Source organism: Bos indicus, chromosome 28 (genome assembly GCF_029378745.1).
Source record: "Bos indicus isolate NIAB-ARS_2022 breed Sahiwal x Tharparkar chromosome 28, NIAB-ARS_B.indTharparkar_mat_pri_1.0, whole genome shotgun sequence".
NCBI classification, from domain to species: Eukaryota; Metazoa; Chordata; class Mammalia; order Artiodactyla; family Bovidae; genus Bos; species Bos indicus.
Genome location: NC_091787.1, coordinates 12,972,501 through 12,992,067, shown reverse-complemented (window position 1 = coordinate 12,992,067; position 19,567 = coordinate 12,972,501). Strand labels below are relative to the sequence as shown.

At 38.9% G+C, this 19,567-nt stretch overlaps 1 protein-coding gene across 1 annotated transcript in view; it reads right to left on the bottom strand.

Moving 5' to 3' along the window:
- Positions 1 to 12,505: 12,505 nt before the first annotated feature.
- Positions 12,506 to 19,567, bottom strand: part of LOC109553859 (zinc finger protein 33B-like) — an 88,301-nt gene continuing 81,239 nt past the window's right edge. Inside the window, 2 exon segments of the mRNA XM_070781878.1 lie at positions 12,506 to 18,227; positions 18,229 to 19,567. The exon segment at positions 18,229 to 19,567 is cut by the window's right edge and continues 733 nt beyond it. Coding sequence (XP_070637979.1) covers positions 18,117 to 18,227; positions 18,229 to 19,567 — 1,450 coding nt within the window. The 3' untranslated portion in view covers positions 12,506 to 18,116.

Genomic DNA, 19,567 nt, shown 5'->3' with positions numbered 1-19,567 from the left:
CACATCTGTACATGACTACTGGAAAAACCAGTTTTTGACCGTATCGACCTTTGTTGGTAAAGTGTTGTCTCTGCTTTTTAATAAGCTGTCTAGGTTTGTCATAGCTTTCCTTCCAAGGGACATGTGTCTTTTAACTGCAGTCACTGTCCCCAGGGGTTTTGGAGCCCAAGAAAAAAGAAAATAAAATTCTCGTTCTATTTACTATGAAGTGATGGGATTGGATGCCACGATCTTTGTTTTTTGAATATTGATCTTCAAACCAGTTTTGTCACTTTCCTCTTTCACCCTCATCAAAAGGCTCTGTAGTTCCTCTTCACTTTCTGCATATCTGAGGTTGTTGATATTTCTCCCATCTCAATTAGGATAGGGTCTGCGATAGAAACAAACTTATGGTTACTCAAGAGGAAGGGGGGGAAGGGATAAATTAGGAATTTTGGATTACTATATATAAAGTAAATAAACTGCATATAAAATTGGTAAACAGTGACCTACTGTATAGCACAGGGAACTATAGTATCTTGTAATAACCTAAAATGGAAAAAATCAGAAAAAGTATATATATTGGTGACCTTAGTCACTCAGTCATGTCCAACTCTTTGCAACCCTATGGACTGCAGGCCGCCAGGCTCCCCTGTGCATGGGGATTCTCCAGGCAAGAATACTGGAGTGGGTTGCTATGCCCTCCTCCAGGGGATCTTCCCAACCTAGGGATCAAACCCAGGTCTCCCACATTGCAGTCAAATTTATTACCGACTGAGCCACCAGGGTAGCCCATGTATATATATACATACATATGTAACTGGATCAATTTGCTATACATTTGAAAGTAACACTGTAAATCAACTATACTTCAGTTGAAAAAAAAAAAAAGGCTCTGCAATTTTGTACATTGGGTAGAATTGCCAGATTTAGCAAATAAAGTACAAGTCATGAGACACTCTTTTATTCGTTGCTCATCTGAAATAAATTTTAAGTATCTAAATTATGTATCTCTCATCAATTAAATTTCTATGATAATATTGGCTCTCCTTAACAGTTCCTTGTTTTGAAGAATTGAGTTACATTATTTATTCCAGAGACTGTCCATTTACATGGTTCTATTTTCATTATATGTTACTTATTTCGTAGTTGTATCTCACTTATTTTGGACATTCATTAATGAGAAAACACATTTAGCTTTATGAATGGATATAATGGCATAAAGTTAACAACTCTGGGAACTGCTCTTCAAATTTGATTAGTTAAACACATAAGACCATCATTCATGGCACAACTTGCCTTTTCCACTCTTCAGGATCATATTGGATCTCTTTGATTAATAATTTTTTAATATGTCCACTAACAAAAAAACTTTTTGCCAGTTTTTTCTGTTCCCTTTTAACACTATAAATGATACTTTCACTTGTCCTTAAGCTAGACAAGCAGTTAGTACCATCCATGTAAAAAAATCAAATTAAGAGATGAAACTCATTTCTAAATACAGTCATAGCAAGCACACTAATGATTATCCACATAATCATTTTATAATCATTATTGAAAGAGGAGAAATTGTTCTCTCAATTTCCATAATTGTTACAGATACTGAAAACTACGAACAAGAAATAAGCAAATTAGCTTCATTTAATGGAATATTTTAAAGGTTAAATAAGAATTTGGGGCCTTTTCTGGAGGATTAAATATTTCAGTGCTTTAAATATTAACTGAGAACTCTTCCAGCTGTATTTGTTAAAGAGTGTCAATGAGTTTCTGAATGCAAGAGAAATGAAGAATACTGACTGCCAACAAAAATCACAGAAGTCCTTTAATAACTCAATTCAAATGTTAATAATATAAATGCTGAAGTAAGAGAACAACTTCTTGTCAATTACTTCAACATCAATATAAAAAGTATCTCTATCTGAATAGCAAGTACTATGAAGAATGTGGCCGGACAATCAACACCTTCCACATAATCTTTCATGCTTTGTTTATCCTTGGAATAAACATGTCTTCACCTTTATGTAAACATCCACCAAAATTTGTATTTGTATTACCTCCATCAAAAGCAGTGTAGAAGCAAGGGGAAATATGTATTTTCCACATTGTAATTGCTTGTACCCATGGCTATGCTGAAAAAAACAATAATGAGGCTATTAAAACACTGATAATCTCTGTAATCGTAAGTGAAGCTATTTTTGTTGTTGCAGTGGACTTTATCTTGGCACTTGAAATTGTGATTGCAACTTTGGAATCAGAAAATACTCTGCCAGTACTACGTTAGGTCATTTGAGCTGAAAGAATGATGATGGTGTAGAGGGTATTTACAGCTTCTGCTTCAATTACTATATCTCAATCTGAATTCCTGTTAAACAAAGACATTATTTTATCTCTTTCGATGGACAGGGAGGCCTGGAGTGCTGCAATTCATGGGGTCGAAAAGAGCCGGACACGACTGAGCGACTGATCTGATCTGATCTGATAATACTAGTTCCCCTGGAGAAGGAAATGGCAACCCATTCCAGTATTCTTGACTGGGAAATCCCATGGACAGAGGAGCCTGCTGGGCTACAGTCCGTGGGGTCGCAAAGAGTCAGACATGACTTATTGACTAAGCAACAACAATATCCTATTTGAGGATTGAAGATTGAATGTTTTCCTCCTAATTATAGGAACAAGACAAAGATGTCCACTATTGGGGAGATATAAATAAAAATAAAATCTTCCAATTCAGAAAACCTCTCCGTATTGCATAGAAGGAAAATAAAACATCATTTCCTAGACCCAGCATGATGCATTGATGTGCTTGCCCTGCATGGTGTGAAAATGCCCCTCTCTGCCATACCTCTTTTTCTTTCAAAGGGCACAGTGTGATCAAATCAGATGTCTTTTCCTCAATAAGCTCCATGGATATTCCATCCAGAGTAGAGAATATGGTAGCCTTTTAGTTGCACAACAGGTCTCTCCTCAACAGGTTTATAGAAGGATTGGGAGAAACCAAGAACACAAGTTCCTTAGTTAGAGGACCTAACTGCATGTGAATTGTACAGGAAAAGGAATAAGTAGACTGATGCAAAATACTAAAACAAGAAATTCTTGAGGAAACTGAAGGATAAGCAGAACTTTATCAGAACAGGCAAAGAGATTAGGCTGAGGAAAAGTTACTGACACATATGGTTCACCATTTCCCACCTCAGTCTCTCTCAATCTATCCATTTTCAGCTGTTAGCCAAGATTTCCTAGCTGGAGATTTTGTTCTTCTCCATCCTGATTCTCTTGTCCCTGTAGTCAGTCCCTGCCTCCTCCAGACCCTGCCTCCTCTGATCCCTTCATGGGTTGACCAGAGTAGGGATTTCTCCCTTTAGTAAAGAGTTCTGATCAGCCAATGCAGAAGTCTTCAATTTCTTTTCTTGGATGTCTTTCTCTAGATTACCCCTACATTGAGTACCTGCTGCTCAGATTTGACTGTCTATTCTTGTCATCCTACCACTTTCCCTTAATTTGGATTTGGATAGTTGACAAGAGAGTCAAAACGAAGGTTGCTAAAACTAGAGCATATTTTGATCTGACCCCAGGTTCCAACCAGGGAGTTCTGAGAAAGCATCAGCAAACCACTGATGGAAATCGATGGGGGACCCCCATGTCTTCTAGGTGCATTGCTGCAACATCACCCAGCTCAACATTTGTGGAAAGGCTTCAAGTATAGCTTTCAGCAACCCTTCTCTGAGTTTGAAACTGCCTTGGTTACTCCATAGTTATGAGGGGTGGGGTGCCAGATAGCCTCCCCTGATGTAGTGATCTTCCAGACCCCAATGTGATTGCTCTACCAAAGGAGCAAAATCTGCTAATTTCAGAATTCCACACAGTTGCTGGTTGCTCAATTTCATCTAATAATCAGTATATATTCCTATGTGTGGGCTGTAAACTGAATACACCCTGAGGTGTACTTTTGCAAATTTCTGGGGCATAGAGGAAAGAAGCCTTTAAATAAGAAACATCAGCTGATAAGAAAGGCATTTGAATTACATGGGCATCCTGAGTAGCTTCTCAATGGCATTGGTGCTGCTGGTGACCCAAATAGACTAGCTGGCTTCCTTCGCATTGAGACCAAAAAAAAAAAAAAAAACACACACAAAAAATTGTAACCAGGGCACTTTAGTTTCCCTTCCTGTGTTTACATTATTTCAATACCTTGTTTCTTTGCTTTTTTCCAAGTGACTAGTATAGCTACTCTCCCTGTTGCCTTCCATGCAGATCTCTTAATCTTCCCATGATGCTCTATCATTTCTGGCTTTCTATTAATAGCTGTGCAGTGTGTGGAGCATAAGGGACTCCTGAAGGAGTCACCTCGTCTAAGACATGAAGTGGACTCAGTCTAGGCCATAAAGTACATTAACTGTGTTCTCAAATTGAGCAGGTAATTTATTACCAGTTAAAGAAGCTGTTGGAGAAGGCAATGGCACCCCACTCCAGTACTCTTGCCTGGAAAATCCCATGGACGGAGGAGCCTGGTAGGCTGCAGTCCATGGGATCGCTGAGTCGGACACGACTGAGTGACTTCACTTTCACTTTCATGCATTGGAGAAGGAAATGGCAACCCACTCCAGTGTTCTTGCCTGGAGAATCCCAGGGACGGGGGAGCCTGGTGGGCTGTCATCTCTGGGGCCGCACAGAGTCGGACATGACTGAAGCGACTTAGCAGCAAAGAAGCTGTGCCTAGATGGGAACCACCCATCTGAAAGATTATCACCTCCCTTTCCCCCGAGTCAGTCTGAGGCATGGAGGGGCAAAGACATCCAGGAAAAGCAGGAGGAGCAGGGACAAACAGAGTGAGGAGAAGCAGGGTTCTATGAGAGAGAAAATGTATTTGTCTTGCATTTTCTCTTTATTCAACAGTTTCTTCTAGTTATCCAAATAATTTTTAAATTTCCTCTTGGAATGGTTAGAATTATATTCATCCCATAAATATCAGCAATTCATTTACTGGGATAGACTCCCTTCTAAGAACCTCTGCAAAACAAAAGAATTGTCCTCTGGCTACTGCAGGACTGGAATCTCATATGTGTGCCAATTCCAAATGCGACAGACACATATTAACTGTTTTTAAAAGAGACCAGCAGGCAACATTACTGGCTTCCCATATTTTCCAATTATCCAGTGATCATGATGAGATCTGGGTAATAATTATTACCCATAATTATTCAAAAGTAAAATCTTGAATTTGGGTGGTTTGTTTAGATAGTATTCCAAAAGAACAGAGGGCTAGGAAGAAGAGTATTTATAATTTAGGGACTTCTACCTGATTGTTGTGTGGCCAAGACTTTCAGCTGATCTGCTCAAATCAGGAACTACCAGACTCATCCCATTATCAAAATTGCTGAAGAAATATAATTAAAAGTTTCTCCCAACACGAAAGTCTATTCACAAAGGTAGAAGACAAAAGAATTTTATTACTGAATAGTTATAAAAGAAGAATGTGATGTGCACTATAGGAAGTCTGCTAAGAGATTACAAAGCCAGAAAGAAACTGCACCCTTTTATAAAGCTGATTGGATACAACTCATTACATACATGTTCTCAAGATAAACAATAACTAAACCTTAAGTAAGAGGACTTGACAGTATCATTTATCATGCTGCTGCTGCTGCTGTCGCTTCAGTCGTGTCCAACTCTGTGCGACCCCATAGACAGCAGCCCACCAGGCTCCCTCGTCCCTGGGATTCTCCAGGCAAGAACACTGGAGTGGGTTGCCATTTCCTTCTCCAATGCATGAAAGTGAAAAGTTAAAGTGAAATCGCTCAGTTGTGTCAGACTCTTAGTGACCCCATGGACTGCAGCCTACCAGGGTCCTCCATCAATGGGATTTTCCAGGCAAGAGTACTGGAGTGGGGTGCCATTGCCTTCTCCATCATTTATCATAGTTTACCTTAAATTCATCCGGTAATTGGGATGAGCATCTGTGTTAACTGAAGCTTCTCATATCTATTTGAAAGGAGGTAGTTTTGCAACTTGGAGCAAGGCACCCATAGAAGAAGTTAGGCTCCTACCCTCCTACAGAAACTGAGAAATTGGGAGTGCAAACACCCTGGAAGGGTACACTTCAAAGAGATAACTCCAAGGCTCCTTGAGAAAGATATTGTAAGGGTGTAAAACTGCCAAAAGGCTTTTAAAAAGGTTCATATTCATCCCAAAGGGATGGATAAAGCATTTACAGTTACAAGTTTACAAAAGAAAATGTTCTAAGAAAAAGAAGTGGGGATATCTTTTTTTTTTAACTGTACGAATCCTCTTTTCATTTCTATTTGCTCTTACTCTCACCACTTCTGGGTAATATTGTACTGCAGGTCTCAGGGCAACTAAGAAAGAAAATGGAGTAAGTGGCATAAAATGGGAAATAAAGAGCTACTGCTACGGCTATATGCAGATGGCTTGACCTTGTATGTAGAAAATGCTCAGGGACTCACTGAAAAATATCAGAACCAATAAATAAGCTCAGTAAAGTTAAGGATACAGGATCAATAATATAAATACCAATGGAACTTGTATACATTAGCAATGAGCAACCCAAAGTTAAGACAACAGACTCATTTGCAATAGCTTCAAAAGAAAAAATTCTTAAGAGTGAATTTAACAAAAGTGTAATACTTCTCCAACGAAAAGATTTGTACAAGACTTGCCCAATTAAAATGTCATTATATTTGGCAAAACTAATACAATATTGTAAAGTTTAAAAATAAAATAAAAAAAAATAATAAAATGTCATTGAAAGATTTTCCAAGATCTAGATAAATGGAAAGTCAGCAAGATAGCAAAAATAAAATTCCAGCCCCCTCTCCCTACAGAAACACCAATTTTAACAACAATCCATGGATGAAAAACCAATATATGCTTTGCATTATGGAAGTCACTGGAAGAGAGAAAGAGAAAAGGGCAGAAATATATTTGCATGTCAAATGGTGGAAAATAAATCTGAAAAAATTCATTACCTTAGTGAAATTTCTAGGCATTCAGTGGTGTGCAGCATGTCAAGATATCCCTTCTATATGCTTGAAGTCACAGTGACGGATATGGATGTTGTCGCAAAGAGTCGGACACAACAGAGTGACTAACACTTTCACTTTTCACTTGGAGCCTTTGTCAGTCTTACTTGTGAGCCAATTTCTTTAAAAATCAATCAGTTAATCTCTGGAGTTAATGCACATTTTAAATGGGATGGGGTAACAATTTTCTACATTTACAGGCAGTTATACCTCTATCATTTATTAACGTCCAAACTTTTAGTGACTTAACACCCCACTTATCACTGAACAATATTCCATTGTATAGATCTGCCACATTTTGCTTATCCATTTACCTACTGATAGATAGTTAATTCTAATTTTGGAAATAATAAACCTGCTATATTTTTATGCAGGCTTTTGTGTTAATGTAAGCTTTTAAATAAGTTGAGTAATCACCTAGGAAAGCAATGGCTAGATTGTATAAGACTACGTTTCTTTGTAAGACATTGCCAAAGCTTGCAAGGATCTTCAACTTTAATTTACTTAACAAATACATTAAACTCATGATCCAATACAAACATTCATTCAACACTCATTGAGTTGAAAAACAACATGCCAGTTTTAGGCACTGGATTCATAGTAGTGTGTGAAGTAGATAAAACTCCAAGCTCTGAATGTAGTTTATATTCTATTGAGGAATACAAAATAATGAGACCACATTAAAATATTTTGTATGCTAAATGATACCTTGACAAAAAAGTTGAAACATTAAAGTGGGATAAAGTTAACACAAAAGGAAAAACTATGGAGACAATAAAAAGATCAGGGGTTGGGGTGGAGATGGAAGGATGAAGAGACAGCACAGAGGGCTTTTACAGCAGTGAAAACACTATGGTACCATAATGATGGATAAATGTCATCAGTACATGTCTAAACCCATATGATACACAATATCAAGAGTGACATGTAATGTAATTGATAGACGTTTATGATGTGTCAGTGTAGGTTCGTCAATTTAACATATATGCCACTGCTGGGGGATGCTGATAACGGGAGGGTGTACGTGTGTGAGGGGGAGGAAATGGGAAATCCCTGCATTTTCCCCTCAATTTTGCTATGAATCTAAAACTGCTCTAAAAATATTATCTTCTTTTTTAAAAGCTGCCAGAAGACAAATTCAATCTTTAGTACGCATATGTACTAGTCTGCCAAGGCTGCTGCCTTAGTCCATTGGGGCTGCTATAACAAACTACTAACAGACTGGATAGCTTATAAACAATGGAACTTTATTTTGCACAGTTCTGGAGATCGGGAAGTCCAAGACCAATGCAGGAGCATGGCTGCATTCTGGTGAGAGCAGTCTTCCTGGTTAACAGATGGCACCTTCTCATTGTGTTCTCATGTGCTGGAAAGGCTGGGGAGCTCTGTGGGGTCCCATTCATGAGCATTCCACTCTCCAGACATAATCACCTCTCAATGACTCCACCTTCTAACACCATCACACTGGAGATGACGTCAACATATGAATTTAGGGGTGAGAGGAGGGGACACAAACATTCAGCTGCCAAAATAAAGTACCATCACAGATGAGGTGACTTAATGCAACTTTGACTCATTTTTGGAAACTGGAAGTCCAAGGTCAAGGTGTTGGTAGGTTTGTTTTCCCAAGGCCTCTCTCCTTGGCTTGCAGATGGCTGCCTTCTGTGTTCTTGCATGCCCTTTTCTTTTTGCATACTTGTCTTTGGTGTCTCTTTCTCTTCTTATAAGGATACCAGTCATGTTGGATTAGAGCCCATCCTTATGACCTCATTTCACTTTTCCACTTTAAAGGCCCTATCTCCAAAACAGTCACATTGGGATAGATTTGGGGGAAAAACAATTCAGTCCATGATAATATACAACTGATTATAAATATTTTTCACAAAATACTATTTGTCAGTATCTCTAATGAATTCTGACATTATGTTTTATTTCTTTAAAAATATTAGCTCTGATTCACTGAACTGATTTCACAGTTCCTTTATAGGCCAATGTGGTTGCTTAGTAATGTGTTACCTAGACTAGGCTCAACTACATTTCCGAGTTCCCTTTTCTGTATGTTTCCCATTGGGGTGGGCCATAAAAGATATTCCTGTGCAAGACTTGGAGTGTGTAATGATGTAATAGCCATTTTGTATCTTTGTAACATGCTGCTGCTGATCTACTGACCACCTCACTGGCATGAGACACCACTAGAACTATGACCATTCCACATAGGTCCTTTGGCATCTCTGATGCTTGCACCAGATATGTGTGATCCCCTCACTGACTGAGGGACCCAGCTTCTGAAGGACACCACACCAAGGCCAGAGGCAATAAGAACTGTCTCCAGGTTTAGCCCCTCCTTGTCGGCACTACTCATTGTTGTGAGTTCTCATATTTTTGCTCTCTTTCACGTCACATCCATCTCCTTTCCCTTATTGTCTGCCCTGAGCATTTTAGTCAAATGTCTTCATCAGGCATGGAGACAACCTCATAGACACCACTTAACCAGTTCCCACAGTTGTAGAAAGCCAAAGCCCTGTAATAAATCCCTTTAGACATACACATTCATCTTATGATTCTATGTCTCTAATTAAATCCTCCTGAATCACAAATGTGTACCAAATTGGGTGTTGCTTCACCAGGGTTAGATTCCTGGGTGGGAAGATCCCCTGGAAAAGGAAATGGCAACCCACTCTGGTATTCTTACCTGGACAATCTCATGGACAGAGGAGCCTGGTAGGCTACAGTCCATGGGGTTGCAAGAGCCAGACATGACTTAGCGACTAAACCACCACCGATCTGATTAGAGTCAGATTTAAAACCATTAAAGATCCTGTTTCAGGTGTAAAGAGGTACCAATAGTCCACGATTTGCAGTGGCAATACAGTTACTCAAATGATTACCCCTAGGTACTTATTATCATGTGCCTACAAAAAGCAAGTTATTGGGGATGAAAGATGTTCTCTCCTAGGTATTTTAATGAACAAAAGGAGTATGAAACTGGTTGTTTATTCTAAACGTGTTGGACAATGTTCGGAAACAACATGAGACGCTCAGGAATTTAAGTTCCCAGCTCAAGATCCACAAAGACCCTAAAGCGTCAATGATAATTCTGAAAGCACCTCATCCCTTAAAGCTGCAGGGCTGAGATTTAGGAAAAGAAATCCAATGACAAATCTGTTGGGTGGCTTAATTACTATGTACATTGAATTTCCAACCTTACATGGTCTCATTAAAATTAAAATTAGGGCACTGACTAGTAAAGAATCCCTGGGATGGGGAAATAACAGATTTCAGTGGAGCTGAATCTTCAATGCCTATAAATACTTGGACTATATCTATCAGGCAACCCCTCACCCCCCTCAATCCACTGCTATGGCTTCATGAGGAATTCCCTATGACGAGCTGACCAGTGAAAGAAAAAAACCTCAGGCTTGGGTCAGATCATTCTGCATGGTACACAGCACCACAGCCCCACTCTAAGTTGGTTTTGAAAGTTGGTAGTGAAATCACCTGATTTATTTTGCCTGGAAGGAGAAACGGCAAAAGTTATGAGTTAACACTTATCTATGCACAGTGCCTAAAGTCAAAGTGAAGTCGTTCAGTCATGTCCGACTCTTTGCGACTCCATGGAATGTAGCCCACTGGGCTCCTCCATCCATGGGATTCTGCAGGCAAGAATACTGGAGTGGGTTGCCATTTCCTTCTCCAGGGGATATTCCCGACCCAGGGATCGAACCCAGGTCTCCCCATTGCAGGCAGACCCTTTAACCTCTGAGCCACCAAGGAAGCCCTATGGTTTGGCTAAATGATCAAGGACTAAGGAGGGGTACCTTGGAAAACCTGTGAAAGGGAGTTCAGGGGGAGAGGTGCACATCTAGACCTTTCCAGATGAGGAGAGTGAAGGTCTTTGTGTACCATGTGAATGCTCACCAAAGGGTGACCTCATCAGAGGACACATTCTGCGATTCCAGTCTCTTATCAGTCAGCTCCATTACCCAGCCACTTGTCATTGCCAAATGGGCTCATGAACACAGTGGCTGCAGCAGCAGTGAAGAAAATTATGCATGGGCTCAGCAAAGTGGACTTTCACTCAACAAGACTGATCTGGCTAAATTCACTGTTAAGAGATTAATCTCCCAACAGCAGAGACCAACAATTAACTTGGCACCATTCCCTGGATGGATCAGTTTAGCCATGTTACAGGTTGACTGCATTAGACCATTCTCATCACAAAATGGGACTGTATCTTGTACCTTCCGTCAAAGATATTTACCCTGTACAAGCATTTGCTTTCCCTGCCTGCATCTGTCAAAACCAACATCAACAGATTTACAGAATCTGTAAATACCATGTAAATACCATGCTGTAAATCCAGCATGGTATTCCTTGTACTCTTGGACTCCAGGAGGGACAAGAGGCTGCTAAAGCCTCCACAGTGAGAGTGTCTTTGAGAGCACTAATGGGAGTGCCTACTGATTTCGATTCAGATCAATTCTTAAGGCTGTTTGTGAAGGAAGCCCTATATACGTTGGGCATTTGAAAGTAACACCATCAGTGAAATTAAAAATTTTAAGTGGGGGATATGTTGCCTGCAGAGCCCAAAAAGGACTCTTATGTATTTATATTAACATTGTGTGTATTAAGAACAGAAAACAAAAAGCAGTCTGTAGCTGCTTCTTGACAGCACCAGAGATGAAACAGCCCTTGTTTTACAAGTGATTTTCAGGAACTCAACTGATGAGGCAGATCTCTGTGTGGTGAAATAACTTATGCTTTTTTTGGGAGTATTTATAAGCCCTCAATGAATCTGTGAAATGAATTTCCTCAGAGGAGGATGTCATCAATGTCATGTCATACCTGTACTCCTGGAGGAAACTGGATGCAGTTAAGACATTGCCTGCAAAGACTGTGCAATGGCAGAGTTGTTCAGGTCCCATGGGTAGCCTGGTAAAGGCACCTTGCGTCCCTTGAGGTGAAGGTAAACTGTGGCTGAAAGGGTGTTAAAAAGAGCACTGAACAGAACATTAGCCAAACTGGAATAACAAAATATTTACTACTTGCTATTTGAAACAGTAATTTCAGTAACACTGGGTACTAGGTTCTTAGCAGATAGGCCATAGCATTAAGGTTTTAATAATCCACTGTGAAGCACCATCATTTCCAGGCTAAGAACAAGCTATACTGGATCATTAAACAGAGAAGTAGTGGCGATGATCACTTGTTCTCGGCAGGTATTTACAATGGTTTCAATTGAGGTATATGGTACACTACGGTCTCCTTTTGTCAATCCAATTTGTAAGTGCCCAAAATTTAATTTTATTATTCTTTGGATCAGAGCATCCATGCTTTCTATGGGATTATGCTAAAATTAAGTCAGTGGGTGTTATGACCATGCGAAACTTAAGTCAATAGTTCTGTTGGTTAAGATGAAACATACTATTTGTTCCTAAATGACTCAGACTCTCGGGGTTGCTATAATAAAATACAATGGACCAGGTGGCTTATAAACAACAAAAGTTTATTTCTCACAGTTCAAGAGGCTGGGAAGTCCAAGATCATAGCACCAAAAGATTCCTTTTTTGGTGAGAACTGCTTCCTGTTCACAGAAGGCTGTCTTTTCCTAAGTCCCCACATGGCAGAAGAAGTAAGGGAATTTTCTGGAGTCTCTATTTTAAGAGCACTAACCCCATTCATGAGGACTCTGTTCTCCTAACTGAATCACTCCTAATCGACCCGCCACGAAATACCATCATACTGGCAGTTAGATTTCAACATGAATTTTGGAGGGAATTTCAGTATAACACTGTGTTTTATATTCAATAACACCTCTAAGATTTTAGGGGGTAACATAATTAAATTTAGGGGGGTTCCCAGGTATAACTATAACTTGAGCCCTGTATTAAGGCTATGAAAATTTACCAATGGTACACTTCAGCATTAACGTTAATATTCAAGTTAATTTGGAAGATACAAAAGCCAATCAGCACCCTTTTATCTTTTGTTGTACAAATAATTTTAGTATATTCTGGATTTCTAATTGAGTCAAATTGTGGATATAATTTATATAATATTGTACAGAAACCACATCTCAATTTCAAAAACAAACTATGGACCTATATTTCAGTTATTTTGTTATTTACTCTCCTCATATCTAAGTCTCTGCCTCCCTCCCTCCCTTCATTCTTTCCATTTCTTTTCTTTCTGTGGTTACTTGCTACACTTCAGGAGGGTTCTCTTTACTCTGATCAAATTTATAAATTTCTTTCTTCAGGAAAGGGTTAGGGGCCTGCTCCATGGCAATGGCTGCTTCACATGGTGCAAGGATCCCAGGCTTAAGCTGCATTTGAATTAACCTCTTTGCTGCACCACAGGATAGGAGTTTTGTCCTCTAACCATGAGTGCAGAACCTTTTTTCTTTAAAAAAAAAAAAAAAAAAGACACAACAGGTGGTGAAGCAAAAGCATGCTGGGCCCATAACCCAGAGAGGCTGGCTGACTTAACATCCTCTGTCTGCTATGGCTGTCTTTTTCTGCCATGCAGGTTTCTTTCTCTCTTATTTCTCTCATACAAATTTCCTCAGTTATTCTGGACTTCTAGCCATGTACATCACCCCTGATGTGGACATTCTGGGTAGTTACAAGGGCAAGTACCATGGTCCAGAAGCCGGCCTCACAGGTAGCTCAGATACCACCTGCCAAACACACTGAACCCCATGGCAAGTCATGCAGGGGGCACAGCCAATGAACCATTCTCTTAGGGACAAGAGCCTCTTAGAGTGGGAAGAGATAGCAACATCCAAAAAAGAACATAGAGCAGAGCAGGCCGAAGTGCAAGCCTGCCAGCAGTTGGTGGTTCCATCCCAAGCAGCCTCTGCCACATCACGGAACCTGTTAGACAAGAGCAATTAGCTAAGTGACCAGGTGACCTGTCTTAGATGGGACAATCTTGTTCATGCCCAGCTGTATTAACTGCCTCCTAGTCACTCTCTTGGTGGCAGGATTTATGCCCTGGGGTAATGGAATAGCTGAACATGTGACACTTTACACTGGACAGATGAGATCTACATAAGCTTACTAGTTATGTCTATTCACAGGCCAGGCGAGAGGACATGACACCACCATCCAAGGGTCACACAGGTTATCATGCTTGGGAACAAAGGAAAAACCAGGGGTTGTGGGAAATGGCTCTGTAGTATGCAGAGGGTGCAGCAAAGTTTCTGTGAGAAGATGGGAATGGTTTTTCAGAATGATTTTGTGGGCTGGTAGGAAAGTGAAACTTGCCACTGAGGGGAAACCAAGAACTGGTCCCCCAGATAAACAAGGAGGACTGTCTGACTACAATGACCTGGGGGAGAAGAATAGGGAGGGAAACCTGCAGTTAGGCTATCAAAGGTCTTCTTAGTTTCAGATGTGAAGAGACTCTATTACACTGGGCCTTAATTTCAAGCCACAGTTGCTATAATTTAAAGTATTCTGAAGACTATAAAAACAACCCAAATGTTCATTAGTGATTATTATAGCTGCAGGGCAGAAACATATGTTCAGTGCAGAAACAAGATGTTGTAATGAGAGGTAAGTAATTTAAGGTAATTTCAAAAGAAGATAATAAGACTTAGAAAAGCAGAAAGCTATAATTGAAAATATGCCTTAGTGGTTGACAATATATGATTTCTAAGAATGCATTCCCTACCCTACTCCACCCCCACCATGGAAAAACTGGTACTGAATCATATGAGTTTCAAATTCTGTAAATATATAAGAAAGTAATATGTGGCAGGGTTGTTTATTTAATACACTCCATTTTTTTGAGCAGTTTTAGGGCTACAGAAAAAATGAGCAGAAAGCACAGAGTTCCTATATACCCCTTTACCTCTACCTCCCTCCACACTTTTCCCTTATTAATACCGAGCGTTAGTGTGGTGCATTTGTTATAACTGATGAACCAATATGATACATTTTTACAACTAAAGTCCATGGTTTACATTAGGGTTGACCCGTTGTGTTTTACACTTTGTAGATGTGTTTTATACTCTTTTGGTGTGTTTTACACTTTGTATGTTTTGACAAATGAATGACATGTATCCTATAGGATGGTTTCACTATCCTAAAAATTGTCTGTAATCCACCTATTCATCCCTCTGTCCTTCACCCTGAACACCTGGAAACCACTTATTTTTTTAGTGTCTCCACAGTTTTGCCTTTATTAGAATCCATTATGGTTGGAATTATACAGTATAAAACCTTTTCCGATTGACTTGTCTCATTTAGCCATATGCATCTAAGGTTCTTCTGTACCTCTGTTACTTGATAGCTCCTTTCTTTGTATCACCTGCCTGAGCATCATATTCGGTAACCTTTCTGTGACTGTTTTCTAGTGTCAGGAGAATTTTTTGTTGCTGATTCTCTGGAATTTTCTACATAGACAATCATGTTATCTGTGAACATCAATAGTTTTATCTCTTCCTTCCAAATCTGTGTACCTTTTATTTCCCTTATCTTGCTGCATTAGCTAGGACTTCCTGAAGGCTGCTAAAAAGGTATGGTTACAGGGACCTCCTTGCCTTGCTCTTTATCTTACTGGAAAAGCATCTAGTTTCTCATCATTAAGTATGATGTTAGCTATAGGATTTTTATAGATTTTTTTTTTTTTACCAAGTTGAGGAAACTTGGTAAAAAGTTCCTGTATTCCTCACTTACTGGGTTTTTTTAATTACCATGAACGGATGTTAAGAGTTTTCGAAATTTTTTCTGCATCTACTGATATGATCATATATTTCTTCTTTAGCCTGTTGATATGATGGGCTACATTAATTATTAAATATTGGACTAGCCTTGCATACCTGGATAAATCCCACTTGATCATGTCATGTAATTCTTTTTATACACTGTTGGATTCAATTTGCAAGCATGTTGTTGAGGATTTCTATATCTGTTAATGAGATCCTGGTCTGTACCTTGGCTTTCTTGTAATGTCTTTCAGTGGCTTTACAATTAGGGTAATGCTGGCCTCAAAGAATAAGTAAAAGCTCTGCTTTTACATTCTGTAAGGTACTGTAGAGAACTGATACTATTTCTTCCTTAATTTGGTAGAATTCATCAGTAAAAACATCTGGGCTTAATACTTTCTGCTTTGGAAGATTAAAAATTGATTCAATTTCTTAAGACATATGCCTATTTAGATTTGTCCTTCTTTGAGTTTTGGCAGATTGTTTCTTCCAAGGAATTGGCCCATTTCATTTAGGTTATCAAATCCATGGGTACAGAGTTGTCCATAACATTCCTTTATAACCCTTTTGATGTGAAGGGGATCACAGTTATGGCCCCCTCTCATTCCTGATGTTAGCAATTTGTATCTTCTCTTTTTTTAGCTAACCTGACTAGACATTTATCAATTTTATTGTCCTGCTCTAAGAACCAGCTTTTGGTTTTATTTTCTCCATTGGTTTCCTGTTTTCAATTACTCTGATATCTGCCTAAGTTCTCATTATTATTTTTTTTTTTTTTATAATTTGAACTTAATTTGCTCTTCTTTTCCTGGTTTCCTACAATGGAAGCTTAGACTCTGTATATAATCTAAGATCACTAGATCGTATAATCTTACGTTATTAGCTTAATGTAATTGTTTACATAATCTGATCGTATAATTTAGTATATCACCTCTACCCTATCAATAAAAGCACTGCTCTAGTTCCATTCTGGCCATGCTCCAGCCTCAGTCTTCCTCCTCAGAGAGTCAACAGTCATTAAGGGCCCAGATCTCAGGGTACATCAGACCCTTGAATTTACAGTCTAATTTATAGCTCTGAGTATTGTCTAATCTGAAACTTCCTTCCTGGACCCTGTCTTGGAAAGCAGTTGCTTACTCAGGGTCTGGATAAATTCAGGCTAAAGGATAGAGTATTTACATACGTATACTCAAGGCACATCATGGTCTTCAGTAAGCTATGGGTGAAAGAGAAGGGGCAATGGGACTAGGGCCTAGATATCCCCATGCAGAGAATACATTTTATTGGACGTTTAGTTATTTTGATTTATAAGTTTTAAAAGGTTAGACATGAGCTTTGTGGGCTTCCTTTTAAACTGTTGCTCCAGGCCTTATACCCAAGGGAGATGTGCCTAATGTTGTAACAACAGGTAAACTAGGAGTATCTATTTTTTATTCACAATTATGTTAAGTTCCATTCTGTGTAAGAAACATACAGTTTATGTAATGTACATACCTAAGTCCTGTGAACTTAATGGATACTTCACTGGTGTTTAATGCTTCTGCCCTAATTATTCAGTTTATCTCTGCTTTTAAAAAGATTCATATTTAAATGGTTGCCAGGATTAGGGTAGCACAAAGGCTATGATTATTATTAATAATTAATAATATTTATTAACTTCCTGTGGTGAAATCCTGATTCCTTTGTAATCTTCATGTAATACAAACTCCAGATTCCTTTTTGATTTTATAACATGTGTTGAAGGTTACTCAAATATATAAACCACAAAATTTCATAGAAATGCACAGACAAACATAAAGATTACATGTAAACACTAGTGAAATCTGAATAAAGTCTGTATCTGACTTAGTAGTAGGGTACCATCAATTTCCTGTTAGGGCTATTAATATGGTTATGTAACACTGTTATTAGAGTATGTTATAGTTATGTAACTATTATTAGAAAAAGCTTTGTAAAGGGCACATCAGAATTCTATGCACTACTACTACTGCAACTTCTTTTGAGCCTATTTTACTATTCTTTTTAGTCCTTAAAGCTTTACATTGCACAATATGCATCTATAAATTACAACCTGCTGTTTCCTAAAAATAACCATAGCATCAAAACCAAAACACAAATTCTAGCTTTTGAAGTTAAATTACCTCTAAAGAAAATTGTCAATTCATAAGTCTCAAATGGACAGATTTCTCCCCTATATAAATTCTGACATAACCTAGTATTTTTGTTAGAACTTCACAAAATAAAAATCTGTGAGGTTTATGCCAGTACATGACATTTAGTGGAATATTATCTCTTAACAAGACTGCCCTATACTTGTTTCAGTGTAGAAATTGGTCCTACATCATTACTTTGGAGTAAAATAAGGCCAGTTATGTGGATGAAAGTTATTAAACATTCAGGATATCAACAGAGCTTTCTCCATAGTGTGAATTCTCTGAAATGGAGTAGGTGCTGAATTGTGGCTCAACATTTCTAATATTCACTTCAATTATAAGGTTTTTCTCCTATGTGCGTTCGCTGATGTACAATAAGGTTTGACTTCTGAGAAAAGGTTTTCTGACATGTGTTACATTCATAGGGCTTCTCCCCTGTGTGTGATCTCTGATGTTTAGCGAGGTCTGATTTACGGTAAAAAATTTTCCCACATTCATTACATTGACAAGACTTCTCTCCTGTGTGAGCCCTGTGATGTACTGTGAGTGATGATTTGTGACTAAAGGATTTCCCACATTCATTACATTCATAGGGCTTTTCTCCTGTGTGCTTCCTCTGATGCAGAGTAAGTCCTGACTTCACACAAAAAGATTTTCCACATTCGTTACATTTATAGGGCTTTTCTTCTATATGTGTTCTCTGATGTACAATCAGAGCTGACTTATGGCAGAAAGCCTTTCCACACTCACTGCATTCATAGGGTTTCTCCCCTATGTGAATTCTCTGGTGCTGAGTGAGCTGTGACTTCTGGCAGAAGGTTTTCCCACATTCGTTGCACTCATAGGGCTTCTCCCCTGTATGTGTTCTATTATGTTTTGTTAGGTAAGATTTATTATAGAAGATTTTTCCACATTCGTGACATTCATAGGGTTTCTCCCCTGTATGGATTCTATAGTGTTGAGATAGGGTTGACTTATGGCTGAAAAATTTCCCACACTCAGGGCACGCAAAGGGTTTCTCTCCTGTGTGAGTTCTCTGATGTACTGTGAGGTCAGACTTCAAGCAAAAGGTTTTCCCACATTCGTAACATTCATAAGGTTTCAAACCTGTATGTATTATCTGATGCCTGGTGAGTACTGACTTGTGGTAGAAAGTTTTCCCACATGCATTACATTCATAGGGTTTATCTCCTATGTGAGTTCTCTGATGTTGTGTAAGATGTGACTTCTGACAGAAAGACTTCCCACACTCAGGACATTCAAAGGGTTTCTCCCCTGTATGAGTTCTCTGATGTACTGTAAGGTGTGAATTCATACAGAAAGATTTCCCACATTCATAACATTCATAGGGTTTTAGTCCTGTGTGTGTTCTCTGATGTTTAGTGAGGTCTGACTTCTGATAAAAAGTTTTCCCACATGCATTACACTGATAGGGTTTCTCCCCCGTATGTGTTCTCTGGTGTAACGTGAGGGCTGACTTGTGGCTGAACGCTTTCCCACATTCACTGCATTCATACGGTTTCTCCCCTGTGTGTGACCTCTGATGTTTAGTGAGGTTTGATTTCTCCCAGAAAGTTTTTCCACACTCATTACATTGAAAGTTTTTCTCTCCTGTGTGAATCCTCTGATGTCGAGTGAGGTGTGACTTCTCCCAAAAAGCTTTCCCACATTCATTACATTCAAAG